Genomic DNA, 17,112 nt, shown 5'->3' with positions numbered 1-17,112 from the left:
GGACGAGAGGAACCTTCACGATGACGAGACCAGGCAGGAAAACGCAGTCCAACGAAGCTATCGTCATATTAGACCCAGCGACTTAATCCTACGGTCTACCTATATTTTTTACAGGGGTTTCATGCAAGCTCCGATTTGGAGTACAGGTCCATTTCGGCAGAGAACAAAGACATCGTCCTATCAGCATGTACGTTGACATAGTCTAAGATAGCCAGTGTTACCTATTTACACGCCACCCGGTCCACTCGGGCATTTCCAAAATTTCTTAGCCAGGTTTATAGACCAGGGGCTTGCAGAAATCTGTAAGATCGTGGGACGTGGACGGGCTGGGCAAGCGTCCGAAGCGGCCTATCCGCCTGGTCTGTCGGCCTTGTGAAAATTATCTACACAACCTATGGGTCGAGACCCGTTCTTTGCGGTCCCGGATCAGCCTCTATGTCCATCTCCCGAAGTCTAGATTCCTCTCGAAACAGGTGGCAAGTCTACCAAAGAGTATATGATCTTCATATAAACTAGGTACCTAAGATGCCTTATCAGCCAAAGCATTTCCACAACTTTTATTTGCCAGATGGTCTTTTGAAGCTTTTACATAAATGGTAAGTGTTATCTCTTTTTCTCAAAGACTCATACATAGTGCAATGCCTTCTTTAGCGCTAATTTGATAAATAGCCCACTCACACATATGTAGATAGCATTAGCTTGCAGGTCTTTTAGGACAAACTTGGCTCCGACGAGTCACGATGTTTGATTGGGTTTTGGCTATAAGCAGCAGTATGTGTAAGCAATAATACCTAGGTTTCAAGAGTCCGTTTGTAGAAGGGCCGAGTGACATAGTGATGTCATAGGCGGCATTTGAGATGAATCCCACGATAATTCCAGCATGTTCATTGATGGATCACTAGCGCCGCAGCGATAGTGGAAACTTTTATACTGAAAAGAGGTTAGTTTGAGGTATGATGAGATCGCCAGAGGCTCTTAGCCAAATCCCACGAGCGGTCAATACATACATAGATCGAGGTCACCATCGTGATCGTGAATGAGGGGTATCGTATTTTCTCCCTACGGAACCGTATAATTATCGTATTATTCTATATTAGCGTCTTTTTCTATTGTCACTCAGTAACCGTGTCAACTTAGGTCGACTAACCCCCTTTTCTTTTCTGCATTAATTATATGCAGTTACCTATTTTATCCTCTGCAATGCCATTTTCAAGCCACACTCACATATTATAGCCTGAGAAGCGTCATTGTGCATTTAAATAATCTCATTTCTTGAAGATGTAAGCTTTATGATTTAGAATCCACGGTTCCAGGACACAGATGATGTCACATAAGTTAAGTTGGCTTCTAACATTTGTTATTTTGTAATAACTACCTTACGGTTAAGTTTTAGTGACAGAAACACACCAGGTTACTCAATTACCCAACAAATGTGGATATCGGAATACCGTATTTGGAAATATCTCCAAACATCGTCAGATTAAATTATCGAGATCGATGTATCATACAATACATAGGTAAGCTGAATATCACTTGTGCCTCTCTCAGCCCGCAATTAAGAGTGGTCAAGACACGTAACCAATATTAGGACGACGCAATATGAGGTATTCATCATGTTCATAGAGTATCATAACCAAAGCATTTTCGCCTTTTCTTTATACCTCGTCCCCAAGGTCTACTAGTATATCAACATTCGTCAAGTCCCGTATTAGTCGCCTTTCCTATTTTAAGCCGACACCTTTGCACTAAACTTAGCGGCCGCCTTGTCAAATGATTCGCTCTTTTCTTCGAGGTCGACTAGGAATGTGTGTTCAGGGGCGGCTTTCTTTAAGGAACTATGAAGAAGTCGTATTAGCATGCATAGAGTTTTGAGGCTAGTTTGAAAAAAAAAACGCATACCTTGTAAGCTCAGAAACAGCGGCAGCATCCTTGCCGGTGATGATTGACAAAACCAATAAATTGGCAATAGCTCCCGCGTATTCGGGTTGTTTCTGCACGGCTTGCTCGAGAGCACTCTGTGCTTCTTCGACCCGACCTAGATGTAACTCGCATACTGCCTGGGAGACGAGGGAGACGATCGAAGATGTAGAGGGTGCTTGTGCGAGCTCTTCGAATACGTAAAATGCCTGCTGGTACTTATCTCCTCCCTAAACATAAAGTCATTCGTTAGCTCTGCCGCTGGAACAGCCAGTTCAATGCAGTACATACCAGTCGTAAGCCAACCCACGACTCTGCTAAGTTGACAAGTAGACTATCTTGCGCCCACCGCCTAGCCGCGGCTACTTCTTTAAGGGCTAAATCGGTCCTGTTTTGCTGAAGATGGATTTGCGTAATCAAAGCGACAGCATCAACTAGACAAGTCCTTATTAGTATTTAGACCAGACAGCCATTGCTTGTTGAGTAATAAACATACGGCTACCAGAGTGTTGTGACAAGAGCGCAAGAGCTTCCTCTGATTTGCCAGCAGCTTGCAGGACTGTTCCTCCAAGAACTTGGACTGTCTGGTTATCGCTGGCTGACGAGGCAAGCTCTTCGATAGTTTGAACGGCCGCATCTTTCTTCCCTAAGCTGTACTCGGCTAAGGCGCGCACTGCTACTAACTCAGGTTCCGATTCTCCTTGAACGTCGGCGATTGCTTCTTCTGCTTGTCCTAAAGCAATGCGAGCTCGGAGGGCGAGTACTCGGGCGGGTAGGGCATTTTCGGAGGAGAGAGCAGACGTGTCAAAGTCGATAACCTCTTGGTATTGGCCCTGGTGGAAATGATTGTGAATATTTATCAGCTCGCCTTCTGCCGAGTAAGGATCCATATTGGGCGATTTCTTGATGGGTTCTACTCGAATTCTTTTTACTCAATAATTCAAGGTTCGGCGATTTAATGACAGCGATTTAAGGGTAGACGGTTGCTTTTACGATAAAGTTAGTGTGGCCGAAAGTTGCCAGCTGGCAATGCCGACCATTTCACTGGGCAACCGTGCTGTGCCTGAATCATAGAATGAATTCAACGTGGTCTGTGCCTTTGCTTATCCTTATCGGTCTTATCTAAGTACATACGTACATTAATGACCTCCTATCTCCCCCCTTATTTTCAATGATTTTCGGTTTTTTCAATCGTGCTATTGTACAAGATCGGACAAATTGAACTAGGTGTTCAAAAAAAGGCAACGAAAAGGGTGAAGAATTCCCTTTATGCAATATGAGCTCTAGCCATTTCGTCATTTGCCATATACTGGCTTCTCCTGGCATTTCCTGCTATGCCGTGTGGTTTGCTACCCGTCTCCTATCATCTCCTACTCATCCTCCAGCTCTCCTTCTCAAAGTCATGTAACGCATACGCAAATGTGATCCGGACCATCTCGCAGATTCGTAAATATGGGCGTAGCTTGCCTCATATGCGACTGATGGTTTAGTCTTTAGCGTTACGCTCCTTGGAAATATGTTGGTACATTTCCTCCATCGACTTTAGCATGCGACGCATGGTCTCGTTGTTCTCTAGGGTCTTTTTCACGATAGCTTCCATTCTCTTTAGTTGTTCCTTGGTGATGGTGATTTTGTCGTCAGTTTGCTCGGTCTCGTTAGACGTAGCGGTAGCTTTGGTGACATTGGTATGCTGATTCTGATGGGAAGCCGGCGCACCAGAACCCTGAACTCCAGTCTGGGTACTCTTGTCGACGGGCTTGGACTCTTGATGAGTCTTGGTCTTGAGGCAGGATTTAATGTTGAGCGGCTCTGGAATGAGCGATGCATCAACTAATGAGGCGTTGTATCCGTCCATGGCTGAAGCGTGTTTACCCTCGAATTTCGTGGGTTCTGCGAAAGTCACCCGGCGGATGCGATGACCTGTGTTGCCTAGCGGTTCTGCACGTTTTTCCCAGCACTGCAGGCAGGCGGTTCGTCGCGGGAGGTTCAAGAAACCGCAATGGGGGCACAACCAGTCGGAAAGGTATGTCGGGTTTGTGGGATTTGCTTGTTCGATGGTTCGTCCAGGTTCTGAAATGCCTCTGTTGCAGTGCTCGATTTCTTGTTGCAACAAAGAACTGGATTTCTCTGACTGAGATTGAGGAGTAAAAACCGGTTCTTGACGAGGAATTATAGGCAACAAATTATCCTCATTGAGGTCGCAAGAACCTGCGCGAGTGCTAACTGAGGTACGGGGAATAGTGGGGTTGGGGGAAAGATGTGTTGCAACTGCGCCGTCTTCGATGGTGAATTCAAGTAATTCCTTAGAATCGATTGACTCGCGTTCGGATGATGTATTATCGGACGATAGGAAAGCACCGTCAAAATCCTTAAATTCTAGTCCGTCGCCGAGTAGAGAAGAGGGGCACGATTCTCCTTGTTTACTTGCCATGTCAACTAACCAATGCCCGATACTTCCTCCCCACTCCGGATCATATTCTAGACGGTCAGAGATATCTTCGTAGCCTGCTTCAATCGCCTGAAGGTTTAATTGAAGGAGATTCGGGGTGTTGTGAGCCTTTTCAAGATCATTCATTTTGCGCATGCCCCCTTGATTAAGCGCGCTGTCTCTGTTTACGTTGTGTCGTCCAATGATACCCTCCATCGTAGCCCGTCTCGATAAGAAACCTGTATCAGTCTCCAGGCTGTTGCGATCGTTATGATTAGATGCGTCAACTCGAGTTTCGTTATCAACTTTTAACATGCCATATCGATCGTAGCTGTAGATAATGCTCCTCAATGAAGAAGCACGCGAGAGATCGACCTTTGATTGCTGTGCCGGCTCATGTAGCTTTAGAGGCTGGGGGGAACTAGTCGGATTCTCACTCAGTGGTCGCATCTCCTCTTCAGCGATACCTATCACTTCGTCATCATTGAAAATGCCTTTGAATTTGGCTACTAAGTTGTGTGAAAGTCTCCTGTAGCCACGATCTTGAGACAAGGACGATGGGATGCCAAATCCGGTCTGCTCCTCACGACTAGTTTTATCCTTGCTTCTTCCGAGTGCTGCAATGCTGTTGCTCAGGAAATGCTTCTTCTTAGATGGCGTCCCAGTCAGGGTAGGCCGAATGTGAGTGGTGTCTTCGTTATGAGGAGACTTCGAGGCGCAAGGTAACAAGGATTTCTCGATTTGATCTATCTCCTGAGCTTTGGCTGCTTCGCAGGCTGGAAGATACTTCTCAAGATGGAAGGGTTCGTCACCAGATGAGGATACAGAACCTACCCCCATCATTGTGAATAAGTAGAAACTCTTCGGTAATGTCGAAATAGAAACAGAAATAGAAATAGAAACAAGAATAGAAATAAGAGTAGAAACGAGGGTGGAAACAAGATGGAAACAAGAATAGAAACGAGGATGGAAATGAGGATGGAAATGAAATACAAACGTGAAGAAAAACGTGAAGGAAAACTAGAGAAAATAAACGAAGAAAGAAAATTAATGGTTAAGAAAGTATTGATGAAGGTGTTGATGATTTAATATGTGCTCTGATGGTACTGGTGGCACACCTGATGATGGGTAAAGTGTAGAGTGGAAAGAAAAAGAAAAAAAACAAATGGCAGTTAATGTGGTATGCAGAGAGGGTAAGGGCAGATCACCTGAAGACTGTAGGCACCAGAAAGGAAAAAAAGAAATAAAGTGCAGCGCTGGCTAAACGCAACGTTGGGTAGACGCAACGCTGGGTAGACGCATCGCGATTATCAGGTATGCATAGAATATTAGTAACACAAGGGCGACGACGACGACGACGATGTGGTTAGAGATGCCACCATAGTGGAGATCAGCCACAGATATGAGGATTAGGGGTTGGCTATTACACAGAGAGACGAAGACATGAACGAAAGCGCAGCTTATATTCTTGGTAAGTGACAGTCGAGGCTCCCCCTTTTAGAGAGGAGATCGGTTGGATATACTATTGGACATATCGACGGTGTAACACGAACTGAGAACAGTGATATACCACCACTTAGACGAGCTGCTAGAGACAGAAGCCCAAGATATCACACTCCTATGTAGCTTTTATAGGCTCTTGGACAATGGCTACCATTATAAGTTATTTCGTACGAATTCTATGCGTTATTCGTGGCAGATATTTGTAAAGAAAACACAAGAACAAAAATCACAGCGGCGTATAAGAGCATCTAAGCTTAACTCTTACACGTCTTTAGATTTACGATATGATGTGCTAGTAGTTATCAATAATGGCATACCCTTTCGTTATATTTCATGCTTGTTCTGTAGAAGTACGATCGTATAGAGGAACAAGGTTTAGCTATGAAAATGCGTACATAGACGTCTACATGTTAGTTCCTTCTGAGAACGGCTGGAATCTATTTAAACTTGCCTAAACGCCAAGTTAATTGCTTTTTTGTATAATTCATAGAGCTTTCATAGGAAACGACACGATGAAGTAAACGTCATGGAATGAGCAGATGATGAGAAATTAATATATATTAATTTGTTACATCTACAAACCATATAGGTATTGTGTGGCGTCCTGGAGTATTTCGTGTGAGAGAATTCTAATATCAGGTCAGACGTCTAACGTCTAACGTCTTATAAATTACATAATACATTGGGAACCCCAGCCATAGATTGGAGAACGAAGAGTGGCTAAAATTCTAGCCAAGTAATAGGACCTTTAGGTTATTGAATAATATGAGGACGCAACTCTGTTAGACTACGAAAAACTTTGCCAAGGCCTTTTATTCTAGGCATATCAGCGGTCTGGGGTCTAATACCTTTGCTTAACTCAATAATTTTACATAGAAAGATTACAGCCGTAGCTTAATAAAGCTATATTGTAGTATTCTTAAGTATTTCATACTTCTGCTATGCTAGTTTTTCGTTGCATATACGTCTTGAGTTTTAACCTAGTTCATTGCTTAATATTTATATAGCTTGCTGGAAGTATCTCGCTTATAAGATGTCATAACATGTACAACAATAAAAAGGGGCTTCGCAGTATATCATTAGCCGACTTAATTAAACGTCTCTATAAGCAAAGATTAAATAATTATGTGGCTTCGAGTTGTAGTTATATTGATAGCAAAGTTATCAAGACTAAGGAGTTATTCTCTTGATCAAAATAAGAAACACGATTGGGTAAGGATATTAATAGTCTTTGCCTTAAATCATTGGTCGATGCGGTTTAACAGTCTGACACGATGGATCTACTTCGCCGTATATGGAGCAATTCATAACCCGACGTGGACCGGGTTAAGCTTCTTGACCCAAAAAACCAAACCGGGATAAGCCGGGATAAGCCAGAATAATATTTACCTTATATTTACGGTTAAATCATTAGAATACTACAACCCGAAGTATTGCCGCTAAGCCACTTCTTATCACGTAGACACGGAATACTGAATACTTGAAAGTAATCTAGCTTTTTAACCTCACCTACTTACTACTCTTTTCCTTGACCGTCCTAAAATTTGACAAGCGCCGGAATAAGCATCCGGGTTTATTATACTACTTTCAGCGCAGCGCTACGGACAGTGCGCAGAAGCTCGTGTAACAAGCTTCAAGAGTGCCGGGTTAGTGTTTGCTAGATAGCAGGTAACACGGCGTTCATCTCCTTTGTTCGAATCCCGGCGTTCGGGGCTCCTCCGGGACCAATTAAGACACGAATATGCCAAACATATCCAATCACCAGCAGACTACCGAACGCCCTGCAAGTCCACCAAGGCGTCAGCGCGCATGTGCACCTTGTACAAAGGCGAAGGCTCGCTGCCACTTTGAAGGGAATAAAGTTGAAGATGGCTGTGATAGGTTACACAAATTCTCTCTTATTACAAGTAGAATTCTTGGCCTGACAGCTTGCTAAATTAGGTGTCGGCGAATGAAAATTATCTGTGCTTCCCAGACGTCTAAGAGCTTAAGGAGACCTCGCCAAATTAAGCCTCCCAAGTACGTTCCCTATTGAAACTAGTCCCGACTCTACGTTCGCAACGGGCATTCGGGTATTAGTGAGCATAGCTCGCCCGTCAATATTTGCTAAAGTAGTATTGTGCTAGCACTGAGCCCGCGGACCCTAGCAATGATAGCTATGCTTTTATGAGACCTCCTAACTATGGGCATATCTTACTTAAAGCTGGCCCATTTACGATGTCGGATCATGATTCATCTGCCGAGAGCATAACACCCCCGCCTGCTCCCCCAGTGACGGAAAGCCCTCCATACAATGGGGTAGCTACACGAACTCTGGGAAACCCCTACAGCCCAGAATCTAGAGTATCGCAACCACTTCCAATTTTGCCTGCTAAGAAGATCTCCCAGCCGGGATTTGGGTTAACTTGGGATCAAGCTGAGCATGCAGTGTCTAACTTCAAAGTCAAGTTTACCCCCTTTTTCCCCTTCGTTGTTCTTGATCCCGATGTCACCGCACAGGAAATCCTAGCCAAGAAACCCCTCCTATTCAGAGCTATTATGTTGGTAGCGAGTAATCTTACGCTTGCGAAGCAAGGTGAGATCAGAAAAAGTATACTCGCTTATGTAGGCCAGCACGTGCTAGTAATGGAGGAACGAGATCTGGGCATTCTTCAAGGTCTACTGGTTTTTATAGCTTGGTCGGTATATTCGCATGTCTTCATGACATATTCGCTAACTTGCGGGCATAGGGGCGAACATGATTTCTACTTCGACCACCAGAAGATAACTTACTTAACTCACCTTGCAATGGGATACGCTCACAATCTTGCAATCACGCGGCCACCTCCCACGATGCAGCAGAAAATGACAGTAGCGGTAAACCCGGGTATGTATTGACAATTATATATTGTAATATCCAAAATCTCCTTTCCTATATCGTTTCAAACATTTATTTCATCTACATCGGCTAACGAATAGTAGTGAGTAGGATTGTCCTATTATTTCGACTTACTCAAGAAATAAGTTTGAATCTTCTAGAATTATAAGACCTCAAAGCTAACACAAGATCTTTCGGTTTGCTAGAAAGACGTGAAGGAAGCATTGATGAGTTATAGTATGACGACAGTTCTGGAAGAGTCACATACCCCTGAGGAACAGCGAGCCTTTCTGGGTTGCAAATACCTTCTTTCAGTGTGAGCATGCAACCAAGCACCTTGGATCCCTATTCTACATATGGGCTGACGAGACTAGGAACGCGTCGCAGTTTGGGAGAGATGGCGTGCTGAAAGGCGATTATGTAGATCGCTGCCTCAACTCGCTAGTACACCCTACAGACTTTGGCACAGACTTTATCCTTGATAAAATTGTCAGATTCCAGCAGATCGTTGAGCGGATATCGGAGAAATTACCTATGCCATCCGAAGGGGAACGCTCGAAAGTATTTACCATATCCATGAACGAGGATATGCAGTCAATTCGCAATCAACTCAACCAGCTCTTTGCGAATATGGCCCGAGAACACAGACAATTTGGTGAGACTTCCCCAAAACTTGATTTCTATCACTAGGCGCTGACGATTACTTAGTATTATTCTGGGCGATGCATAACTACGTCCTAGTTCGATTATATCTACCAGCATCAAGCCTATCTCCACCACAAGACGAGGTAGCAGCACAGCTTCAACGGCAGTGTATGCTCTACTGTCTACAAGCAGCTCGATCATTCTTCGCGACGATAGTCTCAATAGGCACGGAGGGATTTTTGTACCGGTCTTTTACCTCATTTTCCGAGATCTTATTCGTACTCGTCGCAGCCTCGCGACTTTTATTAGTGGAAATAGATGGTTGGGACCTCGTTGAAGCACGGAAAACATTCGATTTCCCGGCGACGATGGAGAGCGTCATATCGACTTTCAAGAACATCATTAACCTCGAGGGACAGAGGGCTGCGGAGGCCGCGGCTACTTTTGGGGTGAAATTCACGCCGGATACAGCCGATGATATAAAAACCGATCGCTTCTATAAATATGCGACGAAGCTTGATTGGATCAAGACCTGGTTCTCGACTCAGTTAACGTTAGTACCTGGGGTTAGGCTCCCGGGTGAGCCGCAAATAGTTAGCGGCTCTAGCAATTGGGCTCCTTGGGCCCCTTATAATCAAGCATGGAGTCCGTTCATGTTTGGGTTCCTCGGGGATGATAATTGGAACATAGATTTCTAGAATTCTGCACGGATTCCATGATGGGAACATCTAGAAAATGTATGAAATACCCAGAGAACGGTGCATGGGAAAGATTGATTCATTTACACGCCACAGCCGCATAGGTAGCGTTAAAAGACATATGACTGGCCATTAGAGAAGCATTAGTTAGCCAGCATCTTTTAAGATACGATATATTTTATCAATTCCGTTGATGATGTCTTGAATTACCCTGCAAATGCACGAGATTGGGAATGTTTGTATGTCGTTAAGTGTTGAACCAAACTCCGGTTTGTCTTGCAAGGGGTTCTAAAGCAATGAATTGATTGGATTAAATAGCTATTGAGTCCACTCTGTTGGATCCTGGATCCTAGAAACCAGCGAATCATGTCTCAACTTTGTAAGTAGTGTGTGGCATCAACGGACCGTTGATTGTCTCATCGATGTGTCGCTGCCGGTCTCTCATTGGACCCATCTCAATCTTGTATTTCTTTGCACCTAAACGCTGTCGGAACTCTCCCACCACTCAACGTTGGGGCGGCGAGGCAGCGAGGTAGACTTCGGCTAGATCGGTCCCAAAAGATCAGCCTACCCGGCCTGCGCACCTGACGGCAATATTTTTTTTCTTTGTTGGTGACACTGAGAGATAGGCGTAGCGTAATCTATTTTGTTTTCTAGTCAGCGGATATCCTTCAGTTCAATTGATTTTCAAGTACCAAATTATTTCGTTTGGTCTGTCTTATTATTGAACCCCGAATCTGAATTTTTGTCAACTGTGAATACTTAATAGGTCCCCTTTCCTTTACGTGAGCATACCCCAGACCCCGGACTAGATATTTCTATCTGCAAAGCCGGTGAGACGGCCAATGAGCGGTCGCAAATATGATGACGTCGAGGAAGAAGACCGGGGCCCTTTGAGCGACTTCGACTTTGATTCCGAGGAGGAATCTGCTGCGGTTGATCCCGGGCTCGGCATCCGAGACGAGAGCGGGCAGGATGGGACTCGGCTGGTGGCACCCCGTACCGGCACCCTAGCTATTAACACCAACGTAGCAGTTGCTGATTACCAAGAACGCAGTCGGAGGCCGAGCGACTCTAAGAAAGTGGTGGCTTGGAGGGACTTACCCAAGAAGAAGCAGTTGGTAGTCATTACACTAGCCCGGCTCAGCGAGCCATTGGTCCAGACGTCTCTGCAGGTATGGTGTCAATCCCTTTGCATCTACCATCATATCTCCCGCCAAGATATATTGAATGGTGACCTCTAATTGCTGACCTAAGGTACCTAGTCATACATGTTCTACCAGTTACGATGGTTTGACCCAAGTCTGCCGGACTCTACCATCTCGAGCCAGGCCGGTATTCTGCATGCGAGCTTCACCGCCGCGCAGTTCTTCACTGCCATGATGTGGGGCCGGGTTGCCGATTCTACTTGGGCCGGCCGAAAGACGGTTATCATGATAGGATTGTTTGGAACTCGTATGTTTCCCCTTTCCTTCTGGACGGGGCTCGATGAGGGACTTGCTAACGTGAGAGGAAGTTATTTCATGTCTTGGGTATGGGTTCTCGACGTCATTTTCCCAAGCTCTGTTATTTAGAGCTCTAGGTGGTGCGACTAATGGCAACGTTGGTGTGATGAGGACCATGTAGGTTCCAATATCAGCCGTAATGGCTCTATGAGTAGTACTGACACTGAGAATTGTAGGATTAGCGAGATTGTCCGCGAAAAGAAGTACGTTTTGCAACTTGGTTACAGCTAGATAGTAGGCTGGAACTAACAACTTTATAGATATCAGTCCCGGGCATTCCTAATATTGCCCATGACGTTTAATATCGGCGTCATCATTGGCCCAGTCATTGGTGGCGTCCTATCTGACCCGGCAGGCTCATACCCTGATACCTTTGGCAACATAGAGTTTCTCCAGAAATTTCCCTATGCCATGCCAAATATTGTTAGCACAGGGTTTCTATTCGTTGCTTTGCTAATGTGCTGGATGTTTTTGGAAGAGGTATGTTATGCCCCCATACATCGGATTTCGTGGTGGAACTACCATCTTACATATACCAGACACACGATGCCTTACAAGACAGGCGGGATTTCGGGATTATCATAGGCCGGAAGTTAACATCACTATTCACATCACTGTTCAAGAAACACGGCACAAGTATAGCATATACGCGTCTACACTCTCGGGATTCTAGTATAAGTACAGATATGGAGTTGTCGCCAGTTACACCAAGATTCATCTGAAAATGCACCGACGACAACGAAGAGACCTTCTAGGCGCAGGTATACGACTAGACTTCCCTTCCGTCGCATATTCACCTCAACGTATCCTTTACATTTATTGCCCACTTCTTCCTGGCTTTTCATGTCGGTACCTTTAACTCGCTCTGGTTCATTTTCCTCTCGACCCCTGTTTACAATCCGAAAAACCCAGACCCGCCGGATTTTAAGCCACAGCTGCCTTTCAGGTTCACGGGTGGACTTGGTTTACCCCCTAGTTCCGTCGGTATGGCCATGGCGATCCTAGGTGTGATTGGTATTACGATGCAGCTATTTCTATACCCTCGTCTATCATCGCGACTGGGTACCGTCCGCTCATGGCGTATGTGTTTATTTCTCTTCCCTATCGCATACACTCTAATCCCGTTTCTATCAATTGTGCCGTCGAGTACGTCGCCTCCGAGTCAGAAGACGGGTGCTTGGATATGGGCTGCTATTGCCGGTGTGCTATTTATCCAGGTTACGGGGCGCACGTTTGCACTCCCCGCCCAGACGATTTTAGTCAACAACTGCACGCCGCACCCTAGCGTGTTAGGTACTGTCCATGGTCTTGGCCAAAGTGTCAGCAGTTTCGCTCGAACGATTGGCCCCGTCATGTGCGGATGGCTCTATGGTCTTGGCTTGAGTCACGGTGTAGTCGGCGGGGTGTTTTGGGGTCTTGCCGGCGTGGCTCTGTGTGGTTTAGTTGCGAGTTTCTGGGTTAGAGAAGGAAACGGACATGAGATATGGTTAGAAGGGGACGAAGACGAAGACGAAGGGCGTACATGAGCACTGTATGCTTTTCTCTGTTGTTTTTAGATACGATGTACGCATCAACATTTAGAGCATTCAGGGGTGTTATGAGGCATAAAGTATGATGTGATGAATTTATAGACAGGTTAGGTCAAGTTTAGAGTAAAGTTAGAACAATGTGATATAGTGCACCATAACCCTAGTTATCTGTGGTCTTAAGTATAAGATAAAATTAATACTTATACTTTTCTTCTTATGTCTGCAATCTAGGCGACATTGATATGACTACCTACTTATTTATGCCGCCAGAAATGACCCTAGATGCTTCATATACGCCTCCCGTTGATCGACATGTGAGAAATGAGCAGCATTATCCAACTTGATCCATTTGACCTTCTTGATCTCGTCGAAGAATGGCTGCATCGTCACATCCTGTGCTTCGTCTTGTACTCCATTGATCAAGAGTGTTGGTACCTGAATTTTGTGCAGCAACGGAATACAAGTCCAGTCGCGAAGGGAGCCAGAGATGTACAACTCGCTTGGGCCGTACCTTTTTGTACGATTAGTAGAGTTATTTAGCTATGGGCGAACGTATTGGATCTTACATGGTGCCGTACGTCGTAGAGTCTTTAGCGAACCAATCGAGAGCAGCCTGAACCTCCGGCGCCGGCCATGGCCTTGCAAGGCTGAAATGCTGCCTGTAGAAGAATTCCATGGCTGCCTCGTATTCCGGGGTCTCAAACTCCTCCTTCTCTTCTGCGCAGTCAAGAGTTTCCTGGACGTCCTTGGGGAGTTGCTTTCTCAGGGTGTTGATACCTTCTCGCCACGTATCCATACTAGCCAGACTGTTGGAGAGGACTAGGCGTCGGAGGTTCCCCGAACTCGTCGGCGTTGACGCCCACTCTGCAGCAAGCATGCCGCGCCACGAATGTCCATAGACATCAAACGGTCGAGAATTGAGCCTCAGCTTAGTGATGAGATTGTTGAGCTCATTCTTGAACAAATCCACGGACCAAAAGGCTTCGTCGCCATTTTTCTCCGGTAGATGGGTCGAGCGCCCGTTTCCGATTTGGTCGTAAAAGACGAGCGGCCTAGAGGATGAAAGATCTGCCAATGGCAGGAGGTAGTCGTGGCATGCTCCGGGTCCTCCGTGTAGCACAACTAAAGGAGGGGCAGATGATTCGAGATCACCGACGATCTTGTACCAGGTATGGCAAGGCTTGGAGAGGCCGGGAACGTCAAACTGCACAGTGCCCTCTGCCATTCTCCAATTTGAGATGACGGTGATTCTATAATTGAAAAATTGCTTAGAGTATTATAAGTCGAGTGATAATAAGTTGCGAGGGTGTACATGAGTGGTGAATCGCAAATATGGCGGGGTGTTGGACATGATCAACCTAGTGTCTGCTTGTCTGTATCTGTTCGTCCTTTGTCTCAGGGCCTTTTGGCCCCCGAATATTCCAGTAGGTGCAGCAAGCATGAACTTCAGTCAGATACCTAACTTACAGAATGGTATTAAAATAAGATTGCTGTCCGCCATTTGGTGTCCTTTACTTAGCAGCTGGAGCCAGCTGCACAGAGTTCTAGTGAACATCGGGATACTTTATACCTCTCTGGTGAAACATGATGTATTTATAGACAAGATATTTGGAATAATGTCGATATTTAGATTCATATTTTTCAAATTTGCAAGATTTTCGGATTTAGACCAAGCAATTTACACACAACAAGAAAGAAGAACAAGGTAAATTATAGCATATAACTACCTCTAGTTTCGTGACTTTCCTTTCCTACATAAGCTTCTCTATTGTTTCTATGAGTGTATAAATCCATAGTGTTTGAGACATCGCCACTAGATGATATAAAATGCCAATCCCAACTATTATCCTAATTAGCTTCTTGACTATATTTGGTTTCTAATAAACTTACATGTAAGACTTTAGGCGAAATATATTTGATAGTATGGCCCCGCGCCCTCCATGCTAACACAAGACTGGTCTGAAGCGACGTTAAATGTTTCACTGTTTGAGCATGACCCGTCAGAGCATCGATGGATCAAGCATGATTGCTTGCTTGCTTTCGTGCCATGACACTTGGCGAAGCCTCCACCGCTTCCGAAGACATTGTGGTTGGCACAATCGAAGTTGGTCTTGCCATTGGCGCTGTTTGAGCAGCCGCTGTCGTAGAAGAATTGACACCAGGTTGCTTGAGTTGCGGGAAGCAAGGCGGAGATAACTAGAGTGCCAAAGAGACTGAAAGACTTCATAGTGAAGAAATGAAGGAGTTGAACGTAGTTTGATTGTAGTAGTCAAAGATGTGCAAGAAGATGCTGATAGGCAGAGAAGAAGAGAACAATCTTGATAGGATACCTGATTTATATTTTTTCAACACCAGGGCACTTGGTATGTCCCACGAGACCGGCAAAAAAACGCGCAACTGAGACTGAACGATGGCACCTAGGCCCTTCCTCGTTCAAGCCCTCACCGAATCAGACCTAGTTGACGAGCTTGGTAATGACCAGGCGTGTAACATTACAGACGACGATCTTCGCATCCGTCTGATAATTATAACGCTGCCTAAGTTGTACAGGGCAACAAATATCATCCTGAGGGGAAACTTCGCCTACCACTAAGGACTCAGAGAACGTCGAGCATTGCTTTTAAAAGTCCACTTCATGATATATTTAAGTTTTCTTGGTGTAAGATGGCGGCACCGCGGAAATAAGCGGCTGAAAATCAATCCTTTGTGGCGCCGACGATCAATACAGAGGAACAGTGCGATTGTTACCTAGTGCAATAAGCTTTGTGAAAGGGGACACAAGGAGGATTTCTAGGTACCAGTTGTGTACTACCGATTTCGAGACCCTTCTTTCAAGAATGGGTGTGACGAAGCATCTGGCCCTCGACATTGTTACACTGTGGAGAGCAGTGTCTCATTAAATAGAACAGGCTAACCAATACTATTAAGACAGGTAGTTACGTAGAAGCGCTAATCATGATAAATGGAATAGACGTGAGATGTAAGTTGTATAATCAGTCTCCTGTCATAATCAAATCTCCAAAGACAAGGCGCTTTCGACGCGCAGCTAGTAACTCCTTGATTTCTAGCGTAATGCTAGGGTCGCAATGCGTCAGCAGATAAACACGCGTTAAATAGTTGATATCGCATAAATCATCCTATATTGGCCTTCCTAGGCTTATCTTCCTCCTTGTACACCCATTCCATAACATTATAGATACCTCTCAACTCGTTACCCCTATTTATCTGGTTGTAAAAAAGGCTGCTGATTGATATTGCCTTTTAGCCCCCTATCTTTCGAAGCAAACCCCTTAATGTGTACTGGACGACCTACTCATCGGCGTGATTCCTAGCATCATCGCAGCGACGAGGCAAGATAAATATCGACGGTGTATCTGCACAGCTAGTCCGAGGGTCATCGCACCGCATATTTAGCTTCGAGGGGCCTACGGCGCGACAGCCGCATGTGAATGCTGGGATTGTGTATTCGCACATCTTATTCTTATTTCAGTATTCTTCTTGTTTAACTTGTATTGATTGTTGGAATAATTCATGGGCATTTCGTAGGTTATAATAGCTTTATAAACTGGTTGGTGTTTGGCATGCTTTTGTCTCTCGGGTTGCCTCCTTGGGGTCTTGTTCCTTTTACAATACATTATAAGATTTGGATAATACCACTATGATCAGATGCTATTTTTTGCCCTTCAATTCAAGGACGTGTGGCGACATGGTAGATAATGTATACTACTACAAAAAGAGAACTGAGCATTGTCAAGGCATGGGATAGAATAAAGAGAAATACCGCCACATCAATGCTTCGTGAGGATTTATATAAGAGGATTTGACTTGAAGATAAAAGGAGATAATTGAATTCTCATAGTATCAATGAGTGATTCGTTTTATTAATGACCATAGAAGTACGGCTATGCTTCGAGAGGAGAAAGAGAAATATAAGAAAGAGTGAAAATAGCTTAACTAATACTATTATTTAGCTCAACCAACTATGAGTGCTGTTGAAAGCTGACTACCTAAATTGGTTAAGCGTCTGTAG

General features: G+C 44.8%; 5 protein-coding genes across 6 annotated transcripts; 2 read left to right on the top strand and 3 right to left on the bottom strand.

The window, feature by feature from the left end:
• Positions 1–1,726: 1,726 nt before the first annotated feature.
• On the bottom strand, positions 1,727–2,807 carry GL218_05414 (Coatomer subunit epsilon-1; the record flags this gene model as incomplete). Its single annotated transcript, XM_033582077.1, has 4 exons — positions 1,727–1,835; positions 1,900–2,147; positions 2,209–2,351; positions 2,414–2,807. 4 exons carry the CDS (start codon positions 2,805–2,807, stop codon positions 1,727–1,729), a joined length of 894 nt encoding a protein of 297 aa, XP_033434534.1.
• A 596-nt stretch (positions 2,808–3,403) lies between these two features.
• On the bottom strand, positions 3,404–5,188 carry GL218_05413 (uncharacterized protein; the record flags this gene model as incomplete). The annotated part of the gene is made up of 1 exon (XM_033582076.1): positions 3,404–5,188. One exon carries the CDS (start codon positions 5,186–5,188, stop codon positions 3,404–3,406), a length of 1,785 nt encoding a protein of 594 aa, XP_033434436.1.
• Positions 5,189–8,065: 2,877 nt separating this feature from the next.
• Positions 8,066–9,395, top strand: GL218_05412 (putative fungal transcriptional regulatory protein; the record flags this gene model as incomplete). Of its 2 annotated transcripts, XM_033582075.1 has the most annotated exons (4): positions 8,066–8,526; positions 8,578–8,714; positions 8,916–9,021; positions 9,080–9,395. In XM_033582075.1, 4 exons carry the CDS (start codon positions 8,066–8,068, stop codon positions 9,393–9,395), a joined length of 1,020 nt encoding a protein of 339 aa, XP_033434434.1. The 2 variants fall into 2 exon arrangements, with proteins under 2 accessions (XP_033434434.1, XP_033434435.1); XM_033582074.1 differs by lacking the exons at positions 8,916–9,021; positions 9,080–9,395 and having other exon boundaries at positions 8,066–8,725.
• A 1,498-nt stretch (positions 9,396–10,893) lies between these two features.
• GL218_05411 (uncharacterized protein) lies at positions 10,894–13,079 on the top strand (the record flags this gene model as incomplete). The annotated part of the gene is made up of 6 exons (XM_033582073.1): positions 10,894–11,223; positions 11,314–11,503; positions 11,565–11,670; positions 11,730–11,756; positions 11,814–12,033; positions 12,327–13,079. 6 exons carry the CDS (start codon positions 10,894–10,896, stop codon positions 13,077–13,079), a joined length of 1,626 nt encoding a protein of 541 aa, XP_033434433.1.
• Positions 13,080–13,340: 261 nt separating this feature from the next.
• Positions 13,341–14,307, bottom strand: GL218_05410 (L-amino acid amidase; the record flags this gene model as incomplete). The annotated part of the gene is made up of 2 exons (XM_033582072.1): positions 13,341–13,593; positions 13,649–14,307. The coding sequence occupies 2 exons, from the start codon at positions 14,305–14,307 to the stop codon at positions 13,341–13,343; spliced, it is 912 nt and encodes a 303-aa protein (XP_033434536.1).
• Between the last annotated feature and the right edge of the window lie 2,805 nt (positions 14,308–17,112).

This window comes from Daldinia childiae (assembly GCF_008694065.1).
Source record: "Daldinia childiae strain JS-1345 chromosome Unknown Scaffold5, whole genome shotgun sequence".
NCBI classification, from domain to species: domain Eukaryota; kingdom Fungi; phylum Ascomycota; class Sordariomycetes; order Xylariales; family Hypoxylaceae; genus Daldinia; species Daldinia childiae.
The sequence above is the reverse complement of the archived record's forward strand: the minus strand, read 5'-3'. Positions and strand labels throughout refer to the sequence as shown.